Genomic DNA, 22,439 nt, shown 5'->3' on the forward strand with positions numbered 1-22,439 from the left:
ATACCAAGAAAATACAAGGGACGTGTGGGATATTCCACGGTATATCACTCAAAAGCGATGAATAACTGGTATGTATCGTATTGTATTGCGCCTATCAATGCGGACAATTACATCACAAAGTGTCACCTAAACTCAGGTATTTAATTAAAGATTAACAGCTGCATTTTTTACAGAGATTTAACATCACGTTTACGTGAACCGCGAACGGCAAGTGACCACGTGACCATAAATTTCCCGCCTTTTTCTACGTTTGCCGCCTACCGCTTGCCGTTTGCGGATAAAAAGTAGCCCAAAACTATTTTTTGGTACGCCAAAGGAGGAGCAATTAGGTTCATGGTTATAGATAGTTCATAACTGCCGCAATTTTCTTCATGAACTCACGTTGACTCTCTGTTGACCCACACAACTGTACAGCTTCTAATCATCGAATTCGAAACTGTCGAAATTTGACGGGTAAGGATTTTTATTTTATATACCGTCTTTTTCTACTACCAATGTTTAGAAACACTCGGAGTTTTGTTATTGCTTTTTAGCAAACTAAATACTCGAGTTGCCGTGGGTCACGCCGTAGCTAAAGTCACAACCTTCTCTCTATTTTACGTGAATTGTGAAACAGACAGCCGACGAAATCAGTTTCTAAAGAGATTGATTGAGGGGGTGGGTGTTCGAGGCGAGGAAATAGAGGTGCTCCTAAAACAGTAAAAACTATACTAATGGTCAAAAGGTCAGCTTTTTAATCATATGCCGGAAATCTAGTTTTATTAATTCAGTTCTTTATATCTAGAAATTTCTGAGGTTGAGCAGCTAGGGACTGGCTTATCACAGCGTTGTATCATCCAAGAGCGTCAGAGAGAAATAAACTCTTTCTAAGTGAACTCTGGCCTCTAACCAAAACTTCCGCGCTTTTCAGACCCCTCCTTTATTTGTCGTTAATTTCATGCTCCGAGTCAGGTATTTTCAACTCGAAATCAAGTGAAAACATCAAAGAAAGGGAATGCAGCCAACAAAGGATTCATGAGGTCAGAATAGAAACAAACGGTGCCACTGAGTCCTTCATATAAGCTGAAAGGAGAATCCGGTGTTCTCGCTTCCTTCTGAAACTCCTCTGTCTGCATGAAGTCGGAGAATTTTTGGGCACGGTAAAGGTACAAGTCTTCGTTCGTGAGCCGATACAGCAACAGGAATACGTAACCACTTCCTGATGAAAGAGAAAAAAATATGAGTGGACAACCAGTGTGTGGCAATAAAACGCACTGTGAAATCAACCAACGATTTACTAAAATAAGCTTCGAGTCGTGTCGGGTTAACGAAATATCAGTAGACATGGAGTCTGCGCAGGGTTTTTTTAAAAGAATATATCCATTAACCTATAGGCCATATTCTGTCTACTTAACTAGATAGGGTATTATTTTTTTCAAACGTTGCCCCTGTAATTTTTTTCAAGTCTCCAGTTCCGTGACGTCTTTCGTTTCGAAAATACAGCATTTTGAATTTCAGAATTGACATCCTATGTGACACCATGATACGAAGTTATTTAGTTGAAAAAATTTATCTATCCCTATGAATCTCAGCAGTTTGAGGCCCTTTCAAGTACATTATGAAATGTGTTCATACACACATAATTTATCTCATGAGCGAAAAGTAACCGCTTTCATCGCAAAGTGAGTTCCAGATGTTTTCTTTGATTACCTGCCGCCATATTGGAGGACCACATGGCGTCTCCATTCTAACTCTATAAAGTTGCGTGAAACGCTTCGACAAGTAACTCAGAAATGACACACCGCACAGACCTGAGAATTGAAGAGGTCATTAGAAGATGTGTTTCCTCCAACATTCCAAGCTCGTGGCCTTTTTCAATGAACGATTTTGAATTTACTTTTTTGTTGCGTGACAGTGAAACTATCTATAGTTGGCGACAGGAAAAACAGACCAGGCTCTAATCTTCTGAGTGGCAAGATTATACCGCGCATAATCACAGTTCCTTGCGCCTTTGACCACAATCCCTTGCGTTTCGAATAAAAATGTGTTCTCCCGATTAGAGGGCTACCTCGTTCGTTCGCTTCAGGCTCACTCAGTGCAGCAGCAATGAGAGTGTAATTTCACTCGCTTTCTTTACTCCCATGTAATCCATATTCGTATTCTACCACTTTGAGCACTGAAACGATCATAGATGAAGGCTCATGGTGGAATCCCCTCTCATGGAAAAATAATCCCCCTTTCTCAGTTTAGCCGTCATCGCGTGTCCCTCGTTCAAGTCAAACCGTGTGAATAAGGCCAACTGACACTTTACCTGCCACTCCGTGGCATATCCCAGGCCCCTTGCGCAACAATCCTCTTTGCCAAGTGACCTCAGCGCATCTCTTTGCAGCCTGTAGGTATTTATCATCCTTCCAGGTCAAATATGCCTTTGCCAATAAGTACACCACACCCGGGGCACCATGGCACCAATGCAATAACTCATCTTCCTGGTTCCGAACTTCCCCAGGGACAGGGGGAAAGTTACCGTCCGGCATCTCACAGGACAAGACATAGTCCACAGCTTGACGGATCACAGTTTCGACGTCTTTTCGGTTTGCAAAATGCTCTGGAAAGCTGAGTAACATCTGGAGAATGGAAGACAGTCCATGGCCAGCTCCTAAAATGAGTGCACGTGGATACATCCATATTAACAGGGTAGAGAGATTCTAGAGAGTTTACTGAGTCAAAATAAAATATATTACACATTTTCTGGGGCAATGTACCTTGTCAAGGATCGATTTAATCAAATTGCTTTAAGACAAACAATAAATTGATACTTGAAAAAATATTCATTGGTCTTTTAGAGCAAAACAAGTCACATCCAGTTTTGTTAACAATAAATCAGAATCGCCACTTTGCATAAGTGGCAGCCGTACAGAAAAGGCATGGGTCAACTGCACAAGGAGGTGAAGACGTTGCAAGACAACAATTTTCCGTTGTAGGTCCATTACGATTTTATAATATCATAGTAAAAGAAAGAAACAAAATCAATTGTTTTCTCAGGCATATCTAGGATAACAGGCCTATAAGAATCCTTTTGAATTAGTCAGCGGCAGTGCATCGCTTTACATGTTCTACAACCTGTTACTTCCTGTACTGTATCGACGTTTTTAACATGTAGTGCCTGTAATTGGAACACTGTCGTCGTTGTGTTAAAAAGTGCCACATGTAGAATTTACTCTGGCTGATTCGGATTAGTTTATGCATCAATTGAGTACCTGGAGTGCCACTCACTGAACTGCACGTTAACCACCTATTTCTTTACTCAAGAGCATTAAAGTCACTGTTAAACGTTAAACTTCCCAGAGTGAGGTTTATATTTATCTTAAAGCTTTTACAAGTTGACCTGGTGGGTCGAACTGTGGGATTGAGATCCGTTGTTGACACATGCGAAAAAAGAGAAGCAAACGGAACGTGTCTTGTACCTTATCACGGCTAAGTTTTGTTTGACGACATCCACCTTGAGTCTCAGTTCGCGACTTGCACGCTATGCTAACCGAGGGATATTTCTTACACGCTTATGACGTTATGACCGCACGTGACCTCTAACAAAAAAAACGTCTTCAAAATGGCCGCCAAACGATCATGGAAAAATTTCCGTTTTAACTCATTTTTGCTTATGAAGTCAAACTTTTTGCCAAAAAACGAGTATTTGCACTAATAGGGTTAATCAAATAGATGATTCAAAAGTTTTTCTGTCAGTTTCCCTTTAAAGTTTACTCTAGCAATTGACCAAGTTCGATATATTAAAATTCAGTCCTAAGCAAGGCATGATCTCGAGGCTCTTGGGAATAACTATAAGGATTTGTATGAGTCTATTCCCGAGAGCCTCGAGATGATGCCTTTGTAAATAATTTACTCCTCAAAAACAATAACATCAACGACCACAATAAACAAGTCTAGTATATCAGCAGCAGTGCAAAACCTTACCCAAATACTCTGTTTTGTAGTAAGAGTACATTAGGGGGCTCCTGGATTTGTGTCTCTGTGAGTAATGCTGGCCAGACTCTATAATAGCATCAAACAGAGGTCTGGTAATCTCTACAGGTATTACAGTCCTTCCAAGCTTTTTGTTCAGAAGAAGAGAGCCACACAAGTAGCCTGCCCTGCCAACGAACAACTCATCAGAGCCTGGTCGATAGAAGGTTACAGGACGGCAGATTTTACCCATCTCTAGGAATTTCTGAATGCACTGGTTTGCTTCTTGATGCTGGTCTAAGATAAAATAATTAGTTTTACACACTGCAAGGGTCTCACAAGTATCGTATACTTTTATGCCATATCATATCATATCATATCATACATTTTATTTACCCTCGGATTTTAGAGTAGCTTGGTGTAGCTAATATCTCTGAGCATTTACCCTCCCAACCATGATACACCCACAGGATTATGAACATTGAAGGGTTGTGAGACGGGACCTCCGGCTTATCGTCCTTATCCGAGAAGACTAGAGAGTCTAAGCATTTGCAGATGTAATTACAAAGGCAGCACTTTCTCCTCAGTTATTTAAAGACCCTGAGTGTTGGTCCGGCCGGAGTTGAACTCACGACCTCTCGCGTGACAACCCGTGCTCCAACCAAATGAGCCACCTGGTGCGCGGTTTGTTGAAGTCCCAGGAAATAAGAAAAAAAGTTCAAATAGCAAAACATGTAAAGTAGCTTAAAATCACCATCACCTTTGAAATTATAGGAACTTTGTTAATAATACAGATTCCAAAATGGTTTGATGCACTTTAGTTAAAACTTTATGAACACTTTGCAATTTAGCCTTTCACATCTTCCAGCAGTCATTACCTTCCCTATCTACTCAGTTGCAACATTGGTGGATTTTCATATGGAAAATGGCAAAAAATAAAAGTAGGTTTAAAACCACTGTTATTTATCTAGTAAAAACTAGCTCATTACAGATAGCGTAAAAAGTATGTTTGCAGCGTGTACATATTGAAAATTGATGAAAGTTACAACAAACCAGTCCTAATCTTTACACTGCATAAGAATCTTTCCATGACAATTATTTCCAGTCAAAGGTAACTAATTTCCCAGCTAATTTGTTATGCATCATACATGTATGTTTTCATATGGAAATGTGTGTAGTTCATCCTGCTGATGTTCCCTTGATTAAAAGTACTTGGTAATGTATAAAGCAGTCTGCAGATTATATGTTCAAGGCCCAATAATTTTGGAAGCAAGATACGCACATGATTTGATATATAAGCACCAGTAAAAATCATTAGCTAAGTTGCATTAACCTTTACTTAAAAATAATGTGCGTGATCGCGTGCATACATATGACAACTGTTAATTAATTAACTCCATAATTTGTAAATTATACATGCAGGTATATTATAAGTCGCCTGTTAAACTTAATAAGAAACTATAGGCCTGGGTGTTTATCAAAACTTAGCTTAATGTGTATCGTTATTTGCCATTCTGGACACAAGTGCCTTACTAAGGGCAAAGTTGAGACTTTTGTTGAAATAAAAAAACTTGGGAAACCTTACTACACACTGTTACTATGAGAATTACACATTTGACTGCACATGCATGTCTGAGTGATCAAACAGGCATTTTTAATATCCAGCACATTTCAAGGTTCATGTACCAGGTACTTAAATGGCATTGGATCTGAGCTGAATTTTCTGACTACTTGAGGAAAACTTCATGTATAATTGTACCTTTACCTAACCAAGCTTAAGGGCAGTACTGTAAGTTGCAGACTTCATTTTCATCAAATCAAATTGCGGCATGCAAAAATGAGCTTAGCAAGCTCTAGATATCACTTAATCTTTGAATCAAGCAACATAAGCAGGTAATTAATGCTGCATATACAATTATGTAGCCCACTGCATTGGCTAACTGAATCACATATTACTTGAGTGAGATAGTGATTGTCTAAGTAAGAAAATACCAACCTAAAGCAGTAAACACAAGCGCTGACACTGCATAAACGCCTGAATGCCCCAACAAGAATGAAGCTCCGATGCCACTGTCGTGTGCGTTTGTCCTGGAAACCTCATTAAGGCTAACCTGAATTAAAGAGAAAATATTCTTTCACCTTTGACATCTTCCTTCCATTGGAGATTGGAGAATATTAAAGGGGACATAATCTTGGACAAGACATTTTTAGAAATCAGTGCATTTTCTTTGCAAAAACCATCCCTATATATTGGGGAATGAGGTACTAGAAAGACTCAAGTCTAGTCAATTGCAAGTGCTGTTTTCAAGATATGAGTCTGGTGTCAGGCAAACAACCTGACAAAGTTTAAAATACCTAGGATTATACCTACAAAAGACCCACTAGTATTGATTCCTTCTTGATATCAGTAGACTCCCTGTTGACTTGTGGCCTATAAAACATATTTCAACATACAGCGTCCAATCATTCTGTCACTTATATTTTGCTACATATGACCGTGAGCCATGCAAATTAAACCCCATGGGTCTTTAATATTATTATTGTTGAGCTCAAATAACCCTATGATGTTTTAGATCGTCCAATGACAAATCCTCAGAAATTATGCCAAAGCGAACGGCCGGGGCTATGCTTGGAGGTGGTGGTGGACAAAACACTGACCCCCAGTCCATGGACTACCCAAATGGACCATCCTAAAATGCACTAACTCCTAAAAATACCATTTTGAATGAGTACTATTGAAAGAACTGAATTGATTATAAAATTATACTTTCACTGCACATACCTTGTTTATTTTCGTGCGCATGGTGACATGCAGCTAAATCCAAGAATTGCACCGGTTTCACTTCACTTACGTGATGTAATTGGCCCTCACAACAATAACGTTATCAAAAGCTAACCTTTTTAAAATGGCTGCTTCTAAAGACTTAAATACTGTTGATCAACACTGTCTAAAATGGGTGTTTAGCCTTAGGTAAGCACAGTTTGAGACGCGGCTTACATATAGACAAACAGTACTCATTTGAAATAGAATTTATAGGGTAGTCCATTTGGCTAGTCCATGGACTGAGTGTCAGTGTTTTGTCCAACACCCTTGGAGGTTGTACATGAAGGGGTACTTGGAGAGGGCTTTACATGGTCGGGGTATAATGAAGCTTGGACTTGACAGATACTTGACAGTTTGTCATCACCTCCATGTACTCCAGAGACTTCCTGAGACACTGCTCTCGGATGTTGGTAAATTCGGGGCTTTGAGCCACGGCGTAAAAAGCGTAGCCAATTCCAGCTCCGCCAACGTAAAGTCCCCCATCGCAACTGGCTCTCTCTGGAGGGCTCCGCTCCTCGATCAACCGCAAAACTCTCTGTACAAGATCTCTCAGATACTCGACATTTCCAAGAGAACCAGAATAATCTTTGTACTTGTTTACAAAATATCGCGCACGCCTTCTAAACATTTTCGCGTTTTGAAGCGTTTTTATTCCCAGTCTCCGGCGCTATCGTAATTGGAACAAGGAATCTGGATACAAGTTCTTAATTATTCATGGTATACGCCGCTGGCCATGCTAACAGCTCGTGAAATGCAAAAAGTAAACAACCGGTAGAAATAAGAGCATTTTCTCGTTGTCAAAGAGCTGCAGACGCGATTGCAGTTCCTTTGCAACTGGAAACATACATGCACATCCTTTTTTCCAGGAGACAGTCATATAGTCTCCCTAGCAGTTCACTGAAATGCCGGAACAGACGGAACAACAGCTAAAGGATCGCGTTCAGAAGCTTGAAAATTTGTTGAGGGTACTACGCTGATGTTACACGTTTACGTGCGTATTCTTAGCTTCCTTTCTCGTTGTTGTTGATTCTTATTATTTTTCCCTTTCGATCACCTCCCACAGGCCAGAGAGGAAAGGATTGTCGCCCTCGAAACTGAAAATGCTATGCTATATCTTAAGCTAGCACAGGTATGTTATGGTGTAATTAATGACTCCAGATTATTAATTCCCAGACGGTAATTACTGGTATCCACGGATGGACTCCTAACGTGGTCTAAAACACTGACTTAACTGAGCAAATGGGTGGTCTAGGGTTGGCTTTCGTCGTATAAACTTAGAATTGAGGCAAGTTTAATCACAGGCGCCCCAAGCTCAGACTGAGTGTGGCCGACAAAAATATAAGGATTTGTATGGGAAATCGAAGAAGATAATTATATGAAGAACAAATTTCAATTAAAAAGCCTAAACTTATTGCCATTGTGGATGGCTTCCTTTCTGTGTGGTTATTTTCCAGATCCGACAGGATTTGAGCCATTTTTCAATTTCTGGGTTGTCAATGGTTATAAATAAAGAAATTTGCGATTGACAAACAACGGTCTGTCACCCCTGTAAGGGTCAGTTTGTTATCAACAGTCGAAGTTGGGGCCACTTTCGTGATAAATCACCGCCTTCAAAAGCTCAGTGTTTTGTTGCAATATTCACAGCCTGACGTTGCTCGCAGGACTGCTATCGTGTTGATGGTGGGTTGAGATGAAAGTTCAATCTTTGACAATTGATTCTGATGTTGAATTGTGACTGTGGGAACCTTTTATCACGAATAAATTGACTCAAATTGGTGGCTCCTCAGGGATGCAGGGATGGCGCAGTGGTGAGAGCACTCGCCTCCCACCAATGTGGCCCGGGTTCGATTCCCGGACTCGGCGTCATATGTGGGTTGAGTTTGTTGGTTCTCTACTCTGCACCGAGAGGTTTTCTCCAGGCACTCCGGTTTCCCCTCTCCTCAAAAACCAACATTTGACTTGATTTACTTTCATTGTGCCTTTCAGTTTACAGTGTCCCCAATTAGCGCTCCAGTGCTAGAACGACTAGACACTTAAATAAAGTTCCTTTCCTTTCCTTTAGTCTGTGGCGTTGGGATTTTATTATAACCGTTGACAACCCAGAAATTGAAAAATGGCTCAAATCGCGTTGGATCTGGAAAATAGCCACCCAGGAAGGAAGCTATCCACAATGCAAATATTAAGTTAAGGTTTTTGACTGAGAGTTTTTTTCATAGTTATAATTATCTTCTTCAGCTTTTTATCAGGATTCCCATACAAATCCTTATACTCGTATTTTTGTCGGCCATGCTCACACTGAGCTTGGGGTGCCTGTGGTTTAATAGTCCAGTGCCTTTTATTTTGGAGGCAGGGGAGAAATGGGAAGTTGAACATGTATTAAAAGACAATCAGTTCACTGTGAATAATAATGTGTACAGTATATATGTGCAATGATTGAAAATAGAGGGTTCCACATCTACAGATGCATGGACACAGCTCCTGTAGTCCTATACTGGCATTGCAGGAGTTTTGTCACAAGTTCCTCACAAAGCCTGTGGCAAAGCCGTCTGTGTGTGGATGTCTGTGAGCTCACTTTAAGACAATGAAAAATAAAGTATGTAATGTCTCAGTCTAAATTTTTATAATCAATAACAATTATCTTGATAGTGCATAACTCTTCTTGGTAGTGTCAAGGGTCTGTCAGATCCTGTCGACTTGAATCCACCCACTTGAGAAGATTGTTTGATGAAGAAAAGGGTTTTCGAAAGACGTCCTTGCAGACACTGAGAATATCCAGTGAGAAAATACAGGTAAGTGAAGCTTAAGTTTTGCATTCAATTGGTACAAGTCATGTACATGTACATGTAGATGTCGTGGTGTTCTTAACAAGAATTTAGTACCTCTAAAGATCACCAATTTCAGGCTTTGATCTGCCGTCATATTGACATTTTTGCATACATGTACATCAGCACTGCAGGAGGAAATAGGTGGTAGGGTTGGTATTACAGTGTACCTTAAGCCTCCACCCCCACAAGGGACTAGCACCCATCATAGGACCTGCAGTGACCTAATTCTGTCAGTGTTATATAATGCTTCAGGAAATTTATGCTACCAGGTTGTTACATGTACATTATAATACCCTTTTGAAGGGGTATCACAAAGGGCTCAAAACAGGGCATCCACTTTTCACTGCCATAAATGCAATTGACACATAGATTTTACTCTGTCTAACGCCAGACGATTTTACTCATCAATGGGGATTTAGTCCTTGGCGGTGAATGGGTTAAAGTGGTACTATGATAAAGGAATTAAATCTTATTTTTCTTTGGATTTCAAAACTATGTTAACTAAACACTATGTGACCCAAGTTTTAAGGCTTGATTTCAAAAAAAAGACAAGTTGGTTTAGTTTAACTGGAGTTTTGCTATTTAATGGTCTGTCATTACTTACTTTAAAACCTTGAGAGCACTGGATCGAGGAGAAAATGACGTCAAAGACTCACTAGTTTAAGAATTCAATGCCCTTGTACCTGACTGAATTAATATGTAGGATGGGCTATTAAAGACAGGTCAGGTTGACTCTTAATCATTATGGTAATGCAAGTGTGAGTTCCGCTTATCAAAGTTAGCTTTCTCTGGGCAAAAATTGACTAGTGATGGACTATCAACCCAACTGACTAAAAGATTGCAGCTATCCAAGACTCTAGAGCTCCAAAGGACGGTAGTGAGGTCAGGTCATTCATGGCCCTAGTGCAGTACTCTGCGAAGTTCATGCTGGATTTAACGTCGATAGGAAGACCAATACAAGAGTTACAGCTGTAGCAAGGAAAGGTGTTACGTTTGTATGGGGGAAGAACAGCAAACTACTTTTGAGAGGCTAAAGCAAATGACCATAGTGCACACATGCAGATTATACGTTAGCTTACTACAAAGTGGGTTGCAGGACGAGGATAATTGCGAAGTCATATTTCCCTATATCCAACCCTCTGAGGACCAGTCGATCAGTTTTGAATGTGAGTAATGGCGGACTGTGAATTTCAAAACTTACATGTACACTCAAAGTAAACAGCCTTTGGATAAAATTATTAATATCAAAGCTGAAAAATTTGCCACCCTGGGGCACATGTTAAGCAAACACACTCACAAAATCTGAAGAAAAAAGGAGTGACTTTATTATCATAGTACCACTTTAAATCTTTCTCAACTAAAACAGGAAGTGAAGCTGGAAATGCATGACCTGAAGAGGAAGGTAAAAGCATTGCCTGAACTGCTGTCTCAAGAGGTGGACAAGACAACAAAACTCACTGATCAGTTTGGATCTATGAAAATGTCTAACATGGAAGGTACTGTACATAATTATTGAATTCAAATTTCAAAGGCACTGGACACTATACACATTTTTTTAAAAGTTGTGTTTACCAGACTGGTTTGTGTCTAGTTTCCACCTAAAACTATTGCTGTGCTGCCTTAATTAGACACAAAAAAGAATATACAGCTGTAGTGAACAACAAAGGGGCCATCAACCTAACTTAAAGTTTGCAGCTATGTAAATTTGCTGGACGTACTGAAAACTAATTCTTTTGTTTGCTGAACTTTCTCCTTCAACTTTGATGGTGTGGAGGCTCCCAAAAAGTGGAAAGTTCAGCTGTAGTTTAACTTACACGCACAAAACTCAGAAATTGGAATTGTTTTTACACTGAGTTGACATCACAAACTACTTTGCATTTGGACAGCATTGCAGAGTACTTTTGTGACATCATTAAGGTGTCTCGCTTGGTTATGGATCACACCATGGCTATTTGGTTTTCTCGTGTCTGCTGGTAAATAGGAAAACTGGTTTTCAGTGAGGCAAAACAAAATATGTTTTTGAAAGGCATTTGTGGATAAAAATTAATTTAAAAGTGGATACTTTTGTTGACTGAGGTGTTGGCAACTACAACTTTAGACTAACTAGTCACTGTGGTGTGGATGAAAAATCTGGATAATATTTTGCAAACAAAATAATACATGTACGGATCACCTAATTCCACCATAATCATCAAGCATTACTACAACAGCATTTCATCTGGAGCACTATTTAAAAAGGCAAAAACCTGGTAGGGCATAAGACCTCCACGTTCACCATTTTGCATGCCAAAACAAGAGCAATGGCAAAAAAAAAAGCCAATTTTTTTCTCATTTTTATCCTTTAGCAACCAGTTCTTGTTCTAACTTTTGGGATAAGTAATCCCTATTTTTAAGCACTGTTTTGTGTGCAGAATATCTGGCTAAAATGGTACACACAGGACAAGTTGTAGACATCGTTTTAATTATCGATTTTGTACCTTGTCCAACATGTGTGTGATGTCACTACTCATTGCAAAACTTTTTTGCAGGGCTCCAATCAAAGCTTCTTAAGACAGAAATGGAAATGGTGGAGTTCCAGAAAAGATATAATATTGAAAAGGCCAGAAGAATGACACTTCACAACACTCTAGTGGTTAGTATCAGCATTTTTATCTCAAAGTAGTGCAATTTCCTACTCAAGCTGTTCAACAGATTAAAGAAAAGGTTGATTCACGAAAAGGCAATATATTCAGATCTTTTGAAGAGGAAATTCACGTGAAAGAGAGTTGAGGTATAAAACTTTAATGATAGAGTCCATTTTGAAACAGCCTAAAGTACTGTAAGATGCCAGTTTAGGATCCTCTACGGGCTTATTGACGATTTTTCGAAATGGCCAGGGGCCCGTTTTTCGAAAGTCCCGAGAACTTTTCGAGCCCGACAAGCCAGTCGTCAAACTGCAATCTGCTCGCTTTGAAAAGCTGATCCTTTAACATGTTTTTGTTGTAAGAAAAACAAAGAGGATTGCGAAGTTTTATGGCTTAGAACCCCGGCGTTGCGAAGTTATGAAGGGAATTGTGGCACCTGAAATAGGCCCGAAAAGTTTCGGGACTTTTGAGAAACAGGCCACAGGTCCCAGTTAGTCTTCATAGCGATTGAATTGGTAGAGCAGTCTGCACCGGCCTCTGCGAGATCATTGGCTCAAACCCTGTTCAATTCTGAATCTCATCCCCAATGCTATTTACAGGCCCACAAGTTACACTTGACAATGCTTTTAAATAAATGTTATAGAAAATTTGATTTTCTACCGTTGCGTTGTGGTAGGAAATTCGTGGGAATATCCGAGTTCACTGTCGACTGCGGCCATCCATAGGCCGCCTGGATGCTCCTGGAGATGAGGATTCCCTCGGGATGTCAGGCACGCCATCAGAAAGAGTCGTGCAAGTTCTTGATGAGGAGAAGATTCAGGTGAAACCCTCCAAGCCCATCGGCGGTCAGATGCAAAAGAAAGACTTTGAATTTGAGAGAGTGTATGGTCCGGAAACTGATCAACACTCGCTCTTTGACGATGTGGCTCCTCTACTGACTTCTCTTTTAGATGGGTGAGAGTTGGTCACTTCGTTTTATTCCGAGTTTTTTTTTTTTTTTTTTTTTACTGTGAGGTCTGTAAGGAATTCAGGAACAACCAATGATTTTAGTAAACCATGGAGGCTTGTACAAGATTTCGATGAACGTTTGAAGAATTACTCTGAAGTCTGGATTATTTTTGAGCGCTTTGAAGCCTCACTTCTCAGTATCAAGGCGCAAAAAACCCTAGCCTGTTCCAGGCTCTCAGATAGTCGAGAAAACGAAAAGAACTGCGTGTGAAAAGCGAGTGCACACGCAGTTCTTTTCGTTTTCTCGACTATCTGAGAGCCTGGAACAGGCTAGAAAAACCCAGACCTGAAAAAAAAACGTTGTTTGATTGGACGATTATATGTTTTTTTGTTTTGTTTTTGCCACCAGGTATAATGTATGCATCATGGCGTATGGACAGACAGGATCTGGCAAGACTCATACCATGCTGGGGAGTCATGATTTGGACATGGAGATCGACTCCGAATCGCTGAATAAAGATGAGGGCATCATACCACGATCAGCTAAAGAGATGTTCAGGTAATTCATGAAAGAGGCGCACGATCGAAAGTATCCATTCCACTTTCAAGTGGTAGACCCAAAAGAGTCTGGCCAAGACAAACAAGAATTGGGAATCATTGTCCCGACTTTATCATTCATTGCCATCTCATATGAAGTCAAATACAGCAGCCATTGAACGACAGTATAATGGGATGATAGCATTGCCAGTTCCTCCCATTCAGCGGTTCCATTTTGGGCTAAAACCTAAAAGACGCGTCCCACATTTCTGCCTTAGGAATGGCAACGACTCATGCAAATGGTTAGAACGTCTAGACCTTATTGGATAAGGACAACAAACCACAGCCCCCGTGCTATTTGTTAAGTGATTACCTTCGATAGTCGTCAAAGATTTCTTAACACTATTCGTAAGGAGAACGGAATTTCGTGTGTTAAGGTGTGGCCTGTGAAGTGAGCACGTTATTATCATACAGGCAGTCTCTCTGTTTTGGTACATAGTGAGATTTATTCAAATAAGAAGTGTCTCGTTGCTTTAACGAGTAGAGAAAGATTTGTCTTCTTGTTTATTGTTTCCAGACTTATCAGCGAACGGGAAAATCCTGAGGAAAGCTATACGTTGGAAATGTCCGTCTGCGAGATTTACAACAATGAAGTTCGTGACTTGCTTGCTGGAAAGAACGCATCAAGAGTAAGTTCTCTGCGTCATAGCCAATGTAAATCGCAACTAGCGCTTTTGCCCCGTTGTTGTGGGGAGCGCGGGAGGAAGGGAGCGCGCGACGACGGTGAGCGCCGAAGCCGCGAAAACGAGTGGAGTGGGGCATGGGTCAATCAAATAAACGCTATCAAATCAAATCAATTTTTGGTTTTGGTGAGAGGCGAAAAGCAGATTACCCTGCCCTTTCTTACCCCACCCTTTCTTGCAGTCTTGGGGACTAAATTGCGAAGGGCCCAGCTCACGATATCGGGCCGAAATCATACATAAAGCTCCTCTGGCATCCGCTTTACGGTACTCGTTTGATATCGGAGCACCGCATCACAGTCTGATGTCATTAGCTGAGTCGATTTTGATAAAGGAGCTAAACCGGATTACCCAGAGGAAAACCTTTCTAAGCAGAGTAAAGAACGTACAAGCTCAACCCACACATGACTCCGAATCGGGTAATCAAACCCGGGACAGATTAGTAGAAGGTGAGGAATATCACCACAGCGGCAATAAGGTTTAGTCGGTGATTATAGTAAATCATTGGTCTGAAATCCAGTGCGCGCAAGGGCTCGATTAGGTACGACCAAAGTGATGGTAGACGATAAATGTCCTGAGTGGGATGCGCATCGTGAGTCCAGTGGGTTAGTCGTGAAGAAATTTCTAGATTCTAGTGAAACTGCGGTGCTTCGTCGGTGGGAGAATGAAACAAGGAAATTTGGTTTCATCAAACGAGTTGATAAAGGTCGATTTACCACTGTGAAAAATTTGGAAAGCTGGCGTTGCGATCGTTAGCCCATCGTCAGAGCGAATCACGAATGGCTGCCGCCCGAAACGTCAGTTTTCCAATTTTTTCACGGTGGTAATTCGACCTTTATCAACTCGTTTGATTAAACCAAATTTTCAGGTTAGTTGTGGAGGTTTTGATTACCGAGTGAGTGTATGCATGATTCTGGTCCGAACCCTTATCAGGAAAGAAAGGGTCTTATCACAGTAAATCTCGCTTTTAAACTCTCTGTTTGATTTTATTTGAAGAATAAATTTCCGTATGAAAGAAGGGTACATCTCTCGACAGATTGTTCTTTTGTTCATCTTAACAGCTGGATATTGTCACTAGCAGTGAGGGAGCTACCGAGATTCCGTCCCTTGTCACCAAGTATGTTTTAACAACTTAGTAACCACATAATTATTTCCAGATTAGTTTGTGCCACAAATAGCCACCAATCTAATCTCTGCTGGACGAGACTGTCGCATGAAAATTAATGAAAGCAAGTTACCTTGTTATAGTAAATTACAAGAAATAACAACTACAAAGACTCAAGACTGAAAATTAGAATGCTGGTATCCTTCAAAATGATTGATTATAATCTAATGTTCAGAGCTTGAAAATAAATCGTATGAAACGTTTTCTAATCATGTGAACTTTTCCACCTTCTAGAAAGTGACGCGGGTCATAATATACCTGGGAAAAAAAGTATGACCTATGGTCTCGTAGGAGCTAACCTAGAACAAAAGTATGGTTTGTCTTTCTCTGATTTTATATAATTGTATTCAGAACTGTAACCACAGTACAAGAAGTCATGGCGCTGGTTTATTACGGCATGCAACGACGTCACGAAGACGCGACAATGGTGCATGCGCACTCGAGTCGTTCCCATCTCATCGTGCAATTAACGATTTATACCATCACTTCTGCAAGACAAAGCACCTCTTCCGCATCAAGTGATGCCGCACCTTCACCTCCAAACACTCCAACCAGATCAAGGCGAACACTTCCCACGCCTTCAGTTGGGCACAGTGGTAGGTCCCAATCTCCGGCGCCAAAGAGCAAAGCAGCGGCCGGAAGGCGTTCAAGGTAGAGACGGTTGCGTTATCTCGATTGTTATCACTTACACTATTGTTTTTAAAATCATAGATGGCATGGTTCATGAGGCTCAGTGTCATGACGCGACACACCTTCCCTATGCTTCGTTGAAGCAGTTGTTTTATAACGACTTGGACCTCTCCCCGTCACGAGGTTCCTCAATTAGTGTGTGCATGAGAAACATAAATTTTTGATCTAGCTGGCATTCATAAATGATAGTTGAAACACCACGCCAATATTTTGGAGGGTAGGTGCCGTAAAGGTAACAAGGGAGGAGACAGCACTCTCCTCAGCAGCAAGGAGGTCACCATGGCAACCGAGCCACAGTCCACCTCCCAGGCACCCGTCAAAACATCACTGAGAGAAACCAGTGTGTGGAGTATATATACTTACCCCAAAATATGGGAGGGAGGGAGGGAGGGTAAAGAAGCAAGGAAGCAAAAAAGCAACTCAAGCCAAAGCACATGGCAATGCCCCTGCAAACCTCACTGCAAACCCCCCCCCCCCCCCCCCAAGTATCCCAGGCGACACCGCTGCATTGGCTTGGTTTTAACTTTGCCTAAATTATATTTAGCCTCATTAAAAATGCTATAACATTTCGAATACTATTTTCATTGCTCAGTGTCATTGTTGTTGTTGTTTTTTAATCCACTCGATTGCACTGCGTGCGATGCCTTGAAGGTCTGAATATCTACGAATCAAGCCTTGGTTATATCGTAATAATTGGTCGCAGTATATCTCCTCAGGTCTCCAGCTCCCGGTACTGCTGCTGCTGCTCGGTCCAGATCTCCTTCACCGACCCGTACCAATGGTTCCTCGGCGAACAAACTGAGTGTGAAGACGAAGCTACAACTTGTGGATTTAGCCGGAAGTGAATGTGTCGGTAAGAACGAGGGAACTTACATGAATTGTATAATCATTTTAAAGTGGCCGACGGAAAGCGGAAATGATATGGCCCGTAGTATTTTCTAAAAGGCTTTACTTGCGTGTTGGTGTTATCACATTGCAGGGGAAATCACTTTTGCTCTCGTATAGTGAATTTACAGTATTTTAAGGGACACGTCAAGCTTTATTCTTTAAGCAATTTTGCCGTCCTTACTGATCTATGCAACCGCACCGGCTACGCAGGGTAGTGTTATATGGTTCTTAGAAATAAAAATACAGCTGCATTGTTTCTGTCCCCTATCACTACAAAGACGATTAGTCATTGAAGTTTAACTTAAACAGCGTGAAACTACACAGGTAAGCTCTGCCAAACACCATCCTAGCGGAAAAAGGAAAGGTTCAGTTCTGGCCGGTGTCTGTCCAGTGTTTATATTATTTTGTCTTGTGAAGGTAACGACAAATTCAATCGAGTTATTTTCTGTCGCGAGTTCCGTCAACTGTTATGCTTGAAATGAGAGCAGACGGTGTGCACATTACCGCTTCCCTCGGCTAGCCCTTTGTTCTCATTTTAGTTGTTTTCCAAGCCACAGCCGCGCGGATCAGAGGAAAGTCTAAGCGAACGTTTAAACCACAAAGGATTCAAGCGAGAAGCATAAGCCGTTCCTGTTTTTAAGGCTCGTTAGCCCAGTTCTGTTCAAACCGCATGGACTAAACTCGTGGGAGTCGGAAACTTACCCGCAATCCCAGTTACTCATTTAGAGAAAATTTATTAATTAGTTTTTGTCGCACTCCTACGCTGATGAGGTGCTAAACCTTATTAGGAGAGCTTACCAAGAACTTCCATGTTATCGATACAGGAGTAAACGAAGTAATTTTTTTGTTTTATTTTTGCAGGTTTTTGCGCAATATTATTGCACAATTCCCGCATTATCGTTAGTTGTAAGGGTGATAGAGTTTTAGTTTATGGTGAAATTAGGCCCGCACAGTGTGCACAGAGCTACTTCTGTTTCAGAATATTCGGGAACTTGCATATTCCTCGTTTTATCATTGCTGTGTGCTCCAGACGTCAGGAAAAAACCCATTCAGTGACAAACGTAGTTGTGAAGATTTATGTTTCCAGTTATGAACTCTGGCCCTGACCTTACAAAAACAATTCTTTATGTTATTTTTGAAAGGAATGTCTGGGGTAACTGGTGCAGCTTTAAGAGAAACGTCTCACATCAACAAAAGGTAACAACTCTTTTCTGTTGTTGTTGTTGTTGTTGTAACATAAAACGTAAAAGATCGAACTACGATCGCGATGAAATTCTATTAAAAGCCATTTTCAACTGAGATTGATCACGTGCAAAGCCCATTTCCCCAAAGTACAGAAAATATCCCATATTTGGATTAATGGTCTGACACAGGAAGTCTGTGTGTCAGCTGTTGGGCGCGGTGGGTCGGTGTGTGGTTCACTTGATCGGTCGGTCGGTGGATTGGTGGGTGAGTCTGTTGGTCAGTGACTCAGTTATATTGGGACTTTTTTTCACGCGGGATGCCACAGCCAGACCACGTCAAAAATTTAGTACAGTTTTGTTTTAATCTGAGTCACATGGATTTTCTAGTCACGTTTCCCTGTTGGCCGGAGTTACTACTTTTTTTTCCTTGTACTTTTTTTCCACATTATTGTTGTAGTTTACCATTTTTGTTTCGTTTTGGTCATTCCAATGGCATCGCTTTTTTGTAACGAAAGACACGCAAAATGTCAGGATCCCTCGTGAACGCTTGTTGAAGATGAACTTTTGCAGTTATGAAATCTATAGCTATAGAGGAAAGAAGCATGTTTATAATCAGACTTGAAAGGGAATCAAACTCATATTGTCTGCGATACTTTAGCAGGGTCAACTGCTTGAGTCAGCATGTAGGCTCAAGGCCGATTCACGCTATTTCACCATTTTTTAGCTAAGAGCATTCATTACTGTAAGGATCTTCCTTTTTCATTTTTTTCTTCAAGCCGGTAATATGTTATTTCATGTTTGGATGAATCGTATAGTAATTGAGTGTATCTAACTTTGTATGTTTCAGTCTGAGTGCATTGGCTGATGTGTTGGGGGCATTATCAGAGCAGCGCTCTCACATACCATACCGTAACACCCGACTCACCCACATGCTGCAGGACACCATTGGTGAGACACTTACCACGTTTAGTCCCAGACAAACATCTGATCTGATCTGAATCTGAAGCCTTTATCATTCCATCTCGGAACATAGGCCACTGATAAAGTCCCTCCAGTCCCCTCTGTCCTTGGACAGGTGTTCGAGCTGGTGCCAAGAGAGACCTCTCGTCTGGATGGTGTGGTCTGTGTCTCTCCTCCAGCTGTTACACGGTCTCCCTCCCCGTCTACTTCCCTGTGGGTTCCAACCTAGGGCTTGTCGACCAATGCAGTTCTTCGATCTCTTAAGTGTATGGCCAGTCCAGGCCCATTTTCTGCTCATCATCTGTTGCCTCACAGGTGCTTGACCTGTGGCTTCCCATAGATTAAAATTGCTGATAGTGGCAAGCCGATAAATACCAAGGATTCTGCGCAGGCATCTATTTACGAAAGTCTAATTTTGACACGGTCTTCTCAGTCATTCTCCATGTTTAAGACCCATGGAGCAAGATAGACTTTACATTAGAATTGAAAAACATGTTATCAAACAATGTAATTTTATTCCGTAAAGTGCTGCGGGACTATGCGGGGGAAAAAACTCCTATACATTACTATTAAACTACTGCAGGAAAACCGTGAGGAACGTTAAAGCTTGAAATCTATAAATCCTGTAGAATCATCTCAACTGTAAATAGTTATATTAATTTTTATACTTTGAAGAATTTTATAAAATTTAAATATATATATTTTTTGCACACCATTACTGACGAACTTTCATCCTATCTTAGGTGGTGATGCCAAACTTCTTGTCATGCTCTGCGTTTCTCCTGCGCAGCGGTTCATCACAGAAACTCTTCAATGTTTAGGCTTTGGGTCACGTGCTCGCCAGGTTGCTCGAGGTCAAACCAAGAAGCGGAGGCCGACTTCATTTGTACCGAACAGTCTAAGCATAGGTTAGTATTCATTTCCTCCCCAGCCCCAACCCTCTCCTCTTGCTCTCTCCTACTAGCTGGTCTGGAACAAGAATACGTTACTGCCATAAGCTTGGCGATTGGCTGACAAATCTTACGTCACATTCTGAGGTTGAAGGATTGGTCAAAGGGACGTCAGTTGTGACTTTTTTTTCACGTCAACCAATCAGAATTGAAGCAATTTCATGTAACTTGCTCAACCGCGGCAAATTCTGCGCTTTTAAGTGCCCATTGGTTTTACTTTTGCTTCTCATTGTTTGTAAAATTTGGTTCGAAATTTAACCCTTAATCACTAAAAAGGAAAGGAAAGGAACTTTAGTTAAGTTACTAGTCCTCTAGCGCCGTGGAGCACTAATTGGGGATACTGTAAATTGAAATCAACAAATTAACGCGCAAATCAAATCAAATGTTGGTCTGTGAGGAGAGGAGAAAACCGACATACCTGGAGAAAAACCTCTTTGAGCAGAGTCTCAACCCACGTATGACGCCGGTTCGGAAATTGAACCCGGGCCACATTGGTGAGAAGCGAGTGCTCTCATCACTAACCCATCCCTGCACCCCTCAGGGTGTAGGGCTGGCGTACTTTCGGCCCTCATGCAATAGTTGGATCATCTTGATTCTGTTGTGATTTGCCAAAATAACTTTGGGTATGGTTATCATTGAAAACCATTGTAGAATGCTGAAACATCTTCATTGTTTGCATTTTCAACTTCCTACTTATTGAATATGTTCAGGATAGCATGCAATGAGATTCACACCGATTTTGATACATGTAAGGGTCGCGCGAAGTGTCCTTTTCCCTTCTCATCAACTTAAGAAAAATACTTGTGCTTAGAAATACATAGAATATACATCGGAAAGTGTTATCCAAACTCTGCTCGGCACGTAAACTTGAACCGCTGTGAAAATGTTAACGCTAAAAACCGGTTGCAAAGTTAATGGAGACACTTCACGTTCTTGGGGCGTTATTAATTTACCTATTATCTCACACACTGCAGCCCCCAACCCCCCCCCCCCCCCCCCCGTTCTTGGGGCGTTATTAATTTACCTATTATCTCACACACTGCAGCCCCCTTACCCCCCCCCCCCCGTTCTTGGGGCGTTATTAATTTACCTATTATCTCACACACTGCAGCCCCCTAACCCCCCCCCCCCCCCCAGCCCATCAATATTGCTGGCAATACAAAATAATGCTGAAAACTTGAACAGTCAAATGAACATTGAAAGGGGAAGAGGGAGGGGGGGAATGGGAAAGGTTGGAATTCTAGATCCGGTGGGTATCACCAATTTTGCAACCTGTTGTGTTGTAACGTTAACTCTATTGTAGTTGTAAATACGTAGTTGACGCCTGAATTAATCAGGGCAGTTCGTCCTCGATACCCTTGTCAAAATTGAGCACGCTGGACAGAAATGACCTTCCGATTTTTTCCTTTCTTAGATCTTGCTCAGGTTGGACAATCCTTAAGGAGCAACGGGAATAATCTTTCTCCAAGAATATTGGATCTTCGAGGTGGAGGACGCCGAAAATCAAACTTCAATTTCGATTAAAAAAAGGTGTTCACTGATCAAGCATTGACTTGTGACTTAGTTGGTCATCGTCGCCAACCGAAACTAAAAGAGAGCAAGGGAAGATGCTAACAGTACCAAATAAGAGCAGCTTATTAGAGTTGCTACAATTGGTCACTATCGCAGCGTTGACTTTGAGAAGAACAAGAACACCAAAAAACAATGGGCCGGTTTTTTTAAACGAACTTTAAAAAGACTGCGGTTTTCGGCAACAGTCGTACGTTTTACTTCCACAACGTTCCAGAAGTGAGTTGCTTTAAGTAGATAAATGTTTTGCTCTTCTGCTCTCGGCTCCTCGGTTTTGCTTTCGACTTTTGAGAGAGTTGGCATTGCCCTTACAGCAAACAGCGAAGACCAGGTTGTGAGATTTGTGTTTAGCCAAAACAAAACAAAAATTAACTTGTTTAAAATTAACTCGTTGATATTGTGTTTTCTACAGATATCAAGTAACTTCTCAGAAGGGAGAGAAGTTTAAAATTTTCGTACTTTATGAGAAACAGCAGCCTACCTTTTTTTCCGTTACCGGTTTAACGTAAACGCGATGTTAAATCTCTCTAATGAACAGCGTTGTATACTACGATTGAGCAAAAGCGATTCTCAGCTAATTACATCTGGCTGATGTGGTA

The 22,439-nt window shown here is 41.1% G+C and overlaps 2 protein-coding genes across 2 annotated transcripts; one reads left to right on the top strand and one right to left on the bottom strand.

Moving 5' to 3' along the window:
- Window positions 1–903: 903 nt before the first annotated feature.
- LOC138050612 (lanC-like protein 3) lies at window positions 904–7,410 on the bottom strand. The gene is made up of 5 exons (XM_068896928.1): window positions 7,125–7,410; window positions 5,933–6,047; window positions 3,949–4,233; window positions 2,291–2,635; window positions 904–1,198 (listed from the first exon to the last, which is right to left on the bottom strand). Exons 1-5 carry the CDS (start codon window positions 7,386–7,388, stop codon window positions 969–971), a joined length of 1,239 nt encoding a protein of 412 aa, XP_068753029.1. The 5' UTR covers window positions 7,389–7,410; the 3' UTR covers window positions 904–968.
- Window positions 7,411–7,493: 83 nt separating this feature from the next.
- On the top strand, window positions 7,494–22,439 carry LOC138052409 (kinesin-like protein KIF25). Its single transcript, XM_068898898.1, has 15 exons — window positions 7,494–7,725; window positions 7,824–7,889; window positions 9,427–9,549; window positions 10,952–11,081; window positions 12,114–12,217; window positions 12,886–13,163; window positions 13,567–13,716; window positions 14,272–14,383; window positions 15,496–15,551; window positions 15,951–16,250; window positions 17,006–17,142; window positions 18,320–18,374; window positions 19,209–19,309; window positions 20,065–20,229; window positions 21,686–22,439. Exons 1-15 carry the CDS (start codon window positions 7,663–7,665, stop codon window positions 21,793–21,795), a joined length of 1,950 nt encoding a protein of 649 aa, XP_068754999.1. The 5' UTR covers window positions 7,494–7,662; the 3' UTR covers window positions 21,796–22,439.

The sequence above is a fragment of the Montipora capricornis genome, chromosome 6 (assembly GCF_036669925.1).
Source record: "Montipora capricornis isolate CH-2021 chromosome 6, ASM3666992v2, whole genome shotgun sequence".
NCBI classification, from domain to species: domain Eukaryota; kingdom Metazoa; phylum Cnidaria; class Anthozoa; order Scleractinia; family Acroporidae; genus Montipora; species Montipora capricornis.

What these genes read in the sequence shown, in the direction of transcription:
- LOC138050612 (XM_068896928.1), bottom strand. Translation starts at nt 7,388, where the DNA reads ATGTTTAGAAGGCGTGCGCGATATTTTGTAAACAAGTACAAAGATTAT. An exon ending in GCTTGTGTTTACTGCTTTAG is followed by an intron (nt 4,234 to 5,932) that starts GTTGGTATTTTC and finishes ATTTTATCTTAG; the next exon opens with ACCAGCATCAAGAAGCAAAC. An exon ending in GATATGCCACGGAGTGGCAG is followed by an intron (nt 1,199 to 2,290) that starts GTAAAGTGTCAG and finishes CTCTTTCATCAG; the next exon opens with GAAGTGGTTACGTATTCCTG.
- LOC138052409 (XM_068898898.1), top strand. Translation starts at nt 7,663, where the DNA reads ATGCCGGAACAGACGGAACAACAGCTAAAGGATCGCGTTCAGAAGCTT. An exon ending in CTGACTTCTCTTTTAGATGG is followed by an intron (nt 13,164 to 13,566) that starts GTGAGAGTTGGT and finishes TTTTGCCACCAG; the next exon opens with GTATAATGTATGCATCATGG. An exon ending in ATTCCGTCCCTTGTCACCAA is followed by an intron (nt 15,552 to 15,950) that starts GTATGTTTTAAC and finishes AATTGTATTCAG; the next exon opens with AACTGTAACCACAGTACAAG.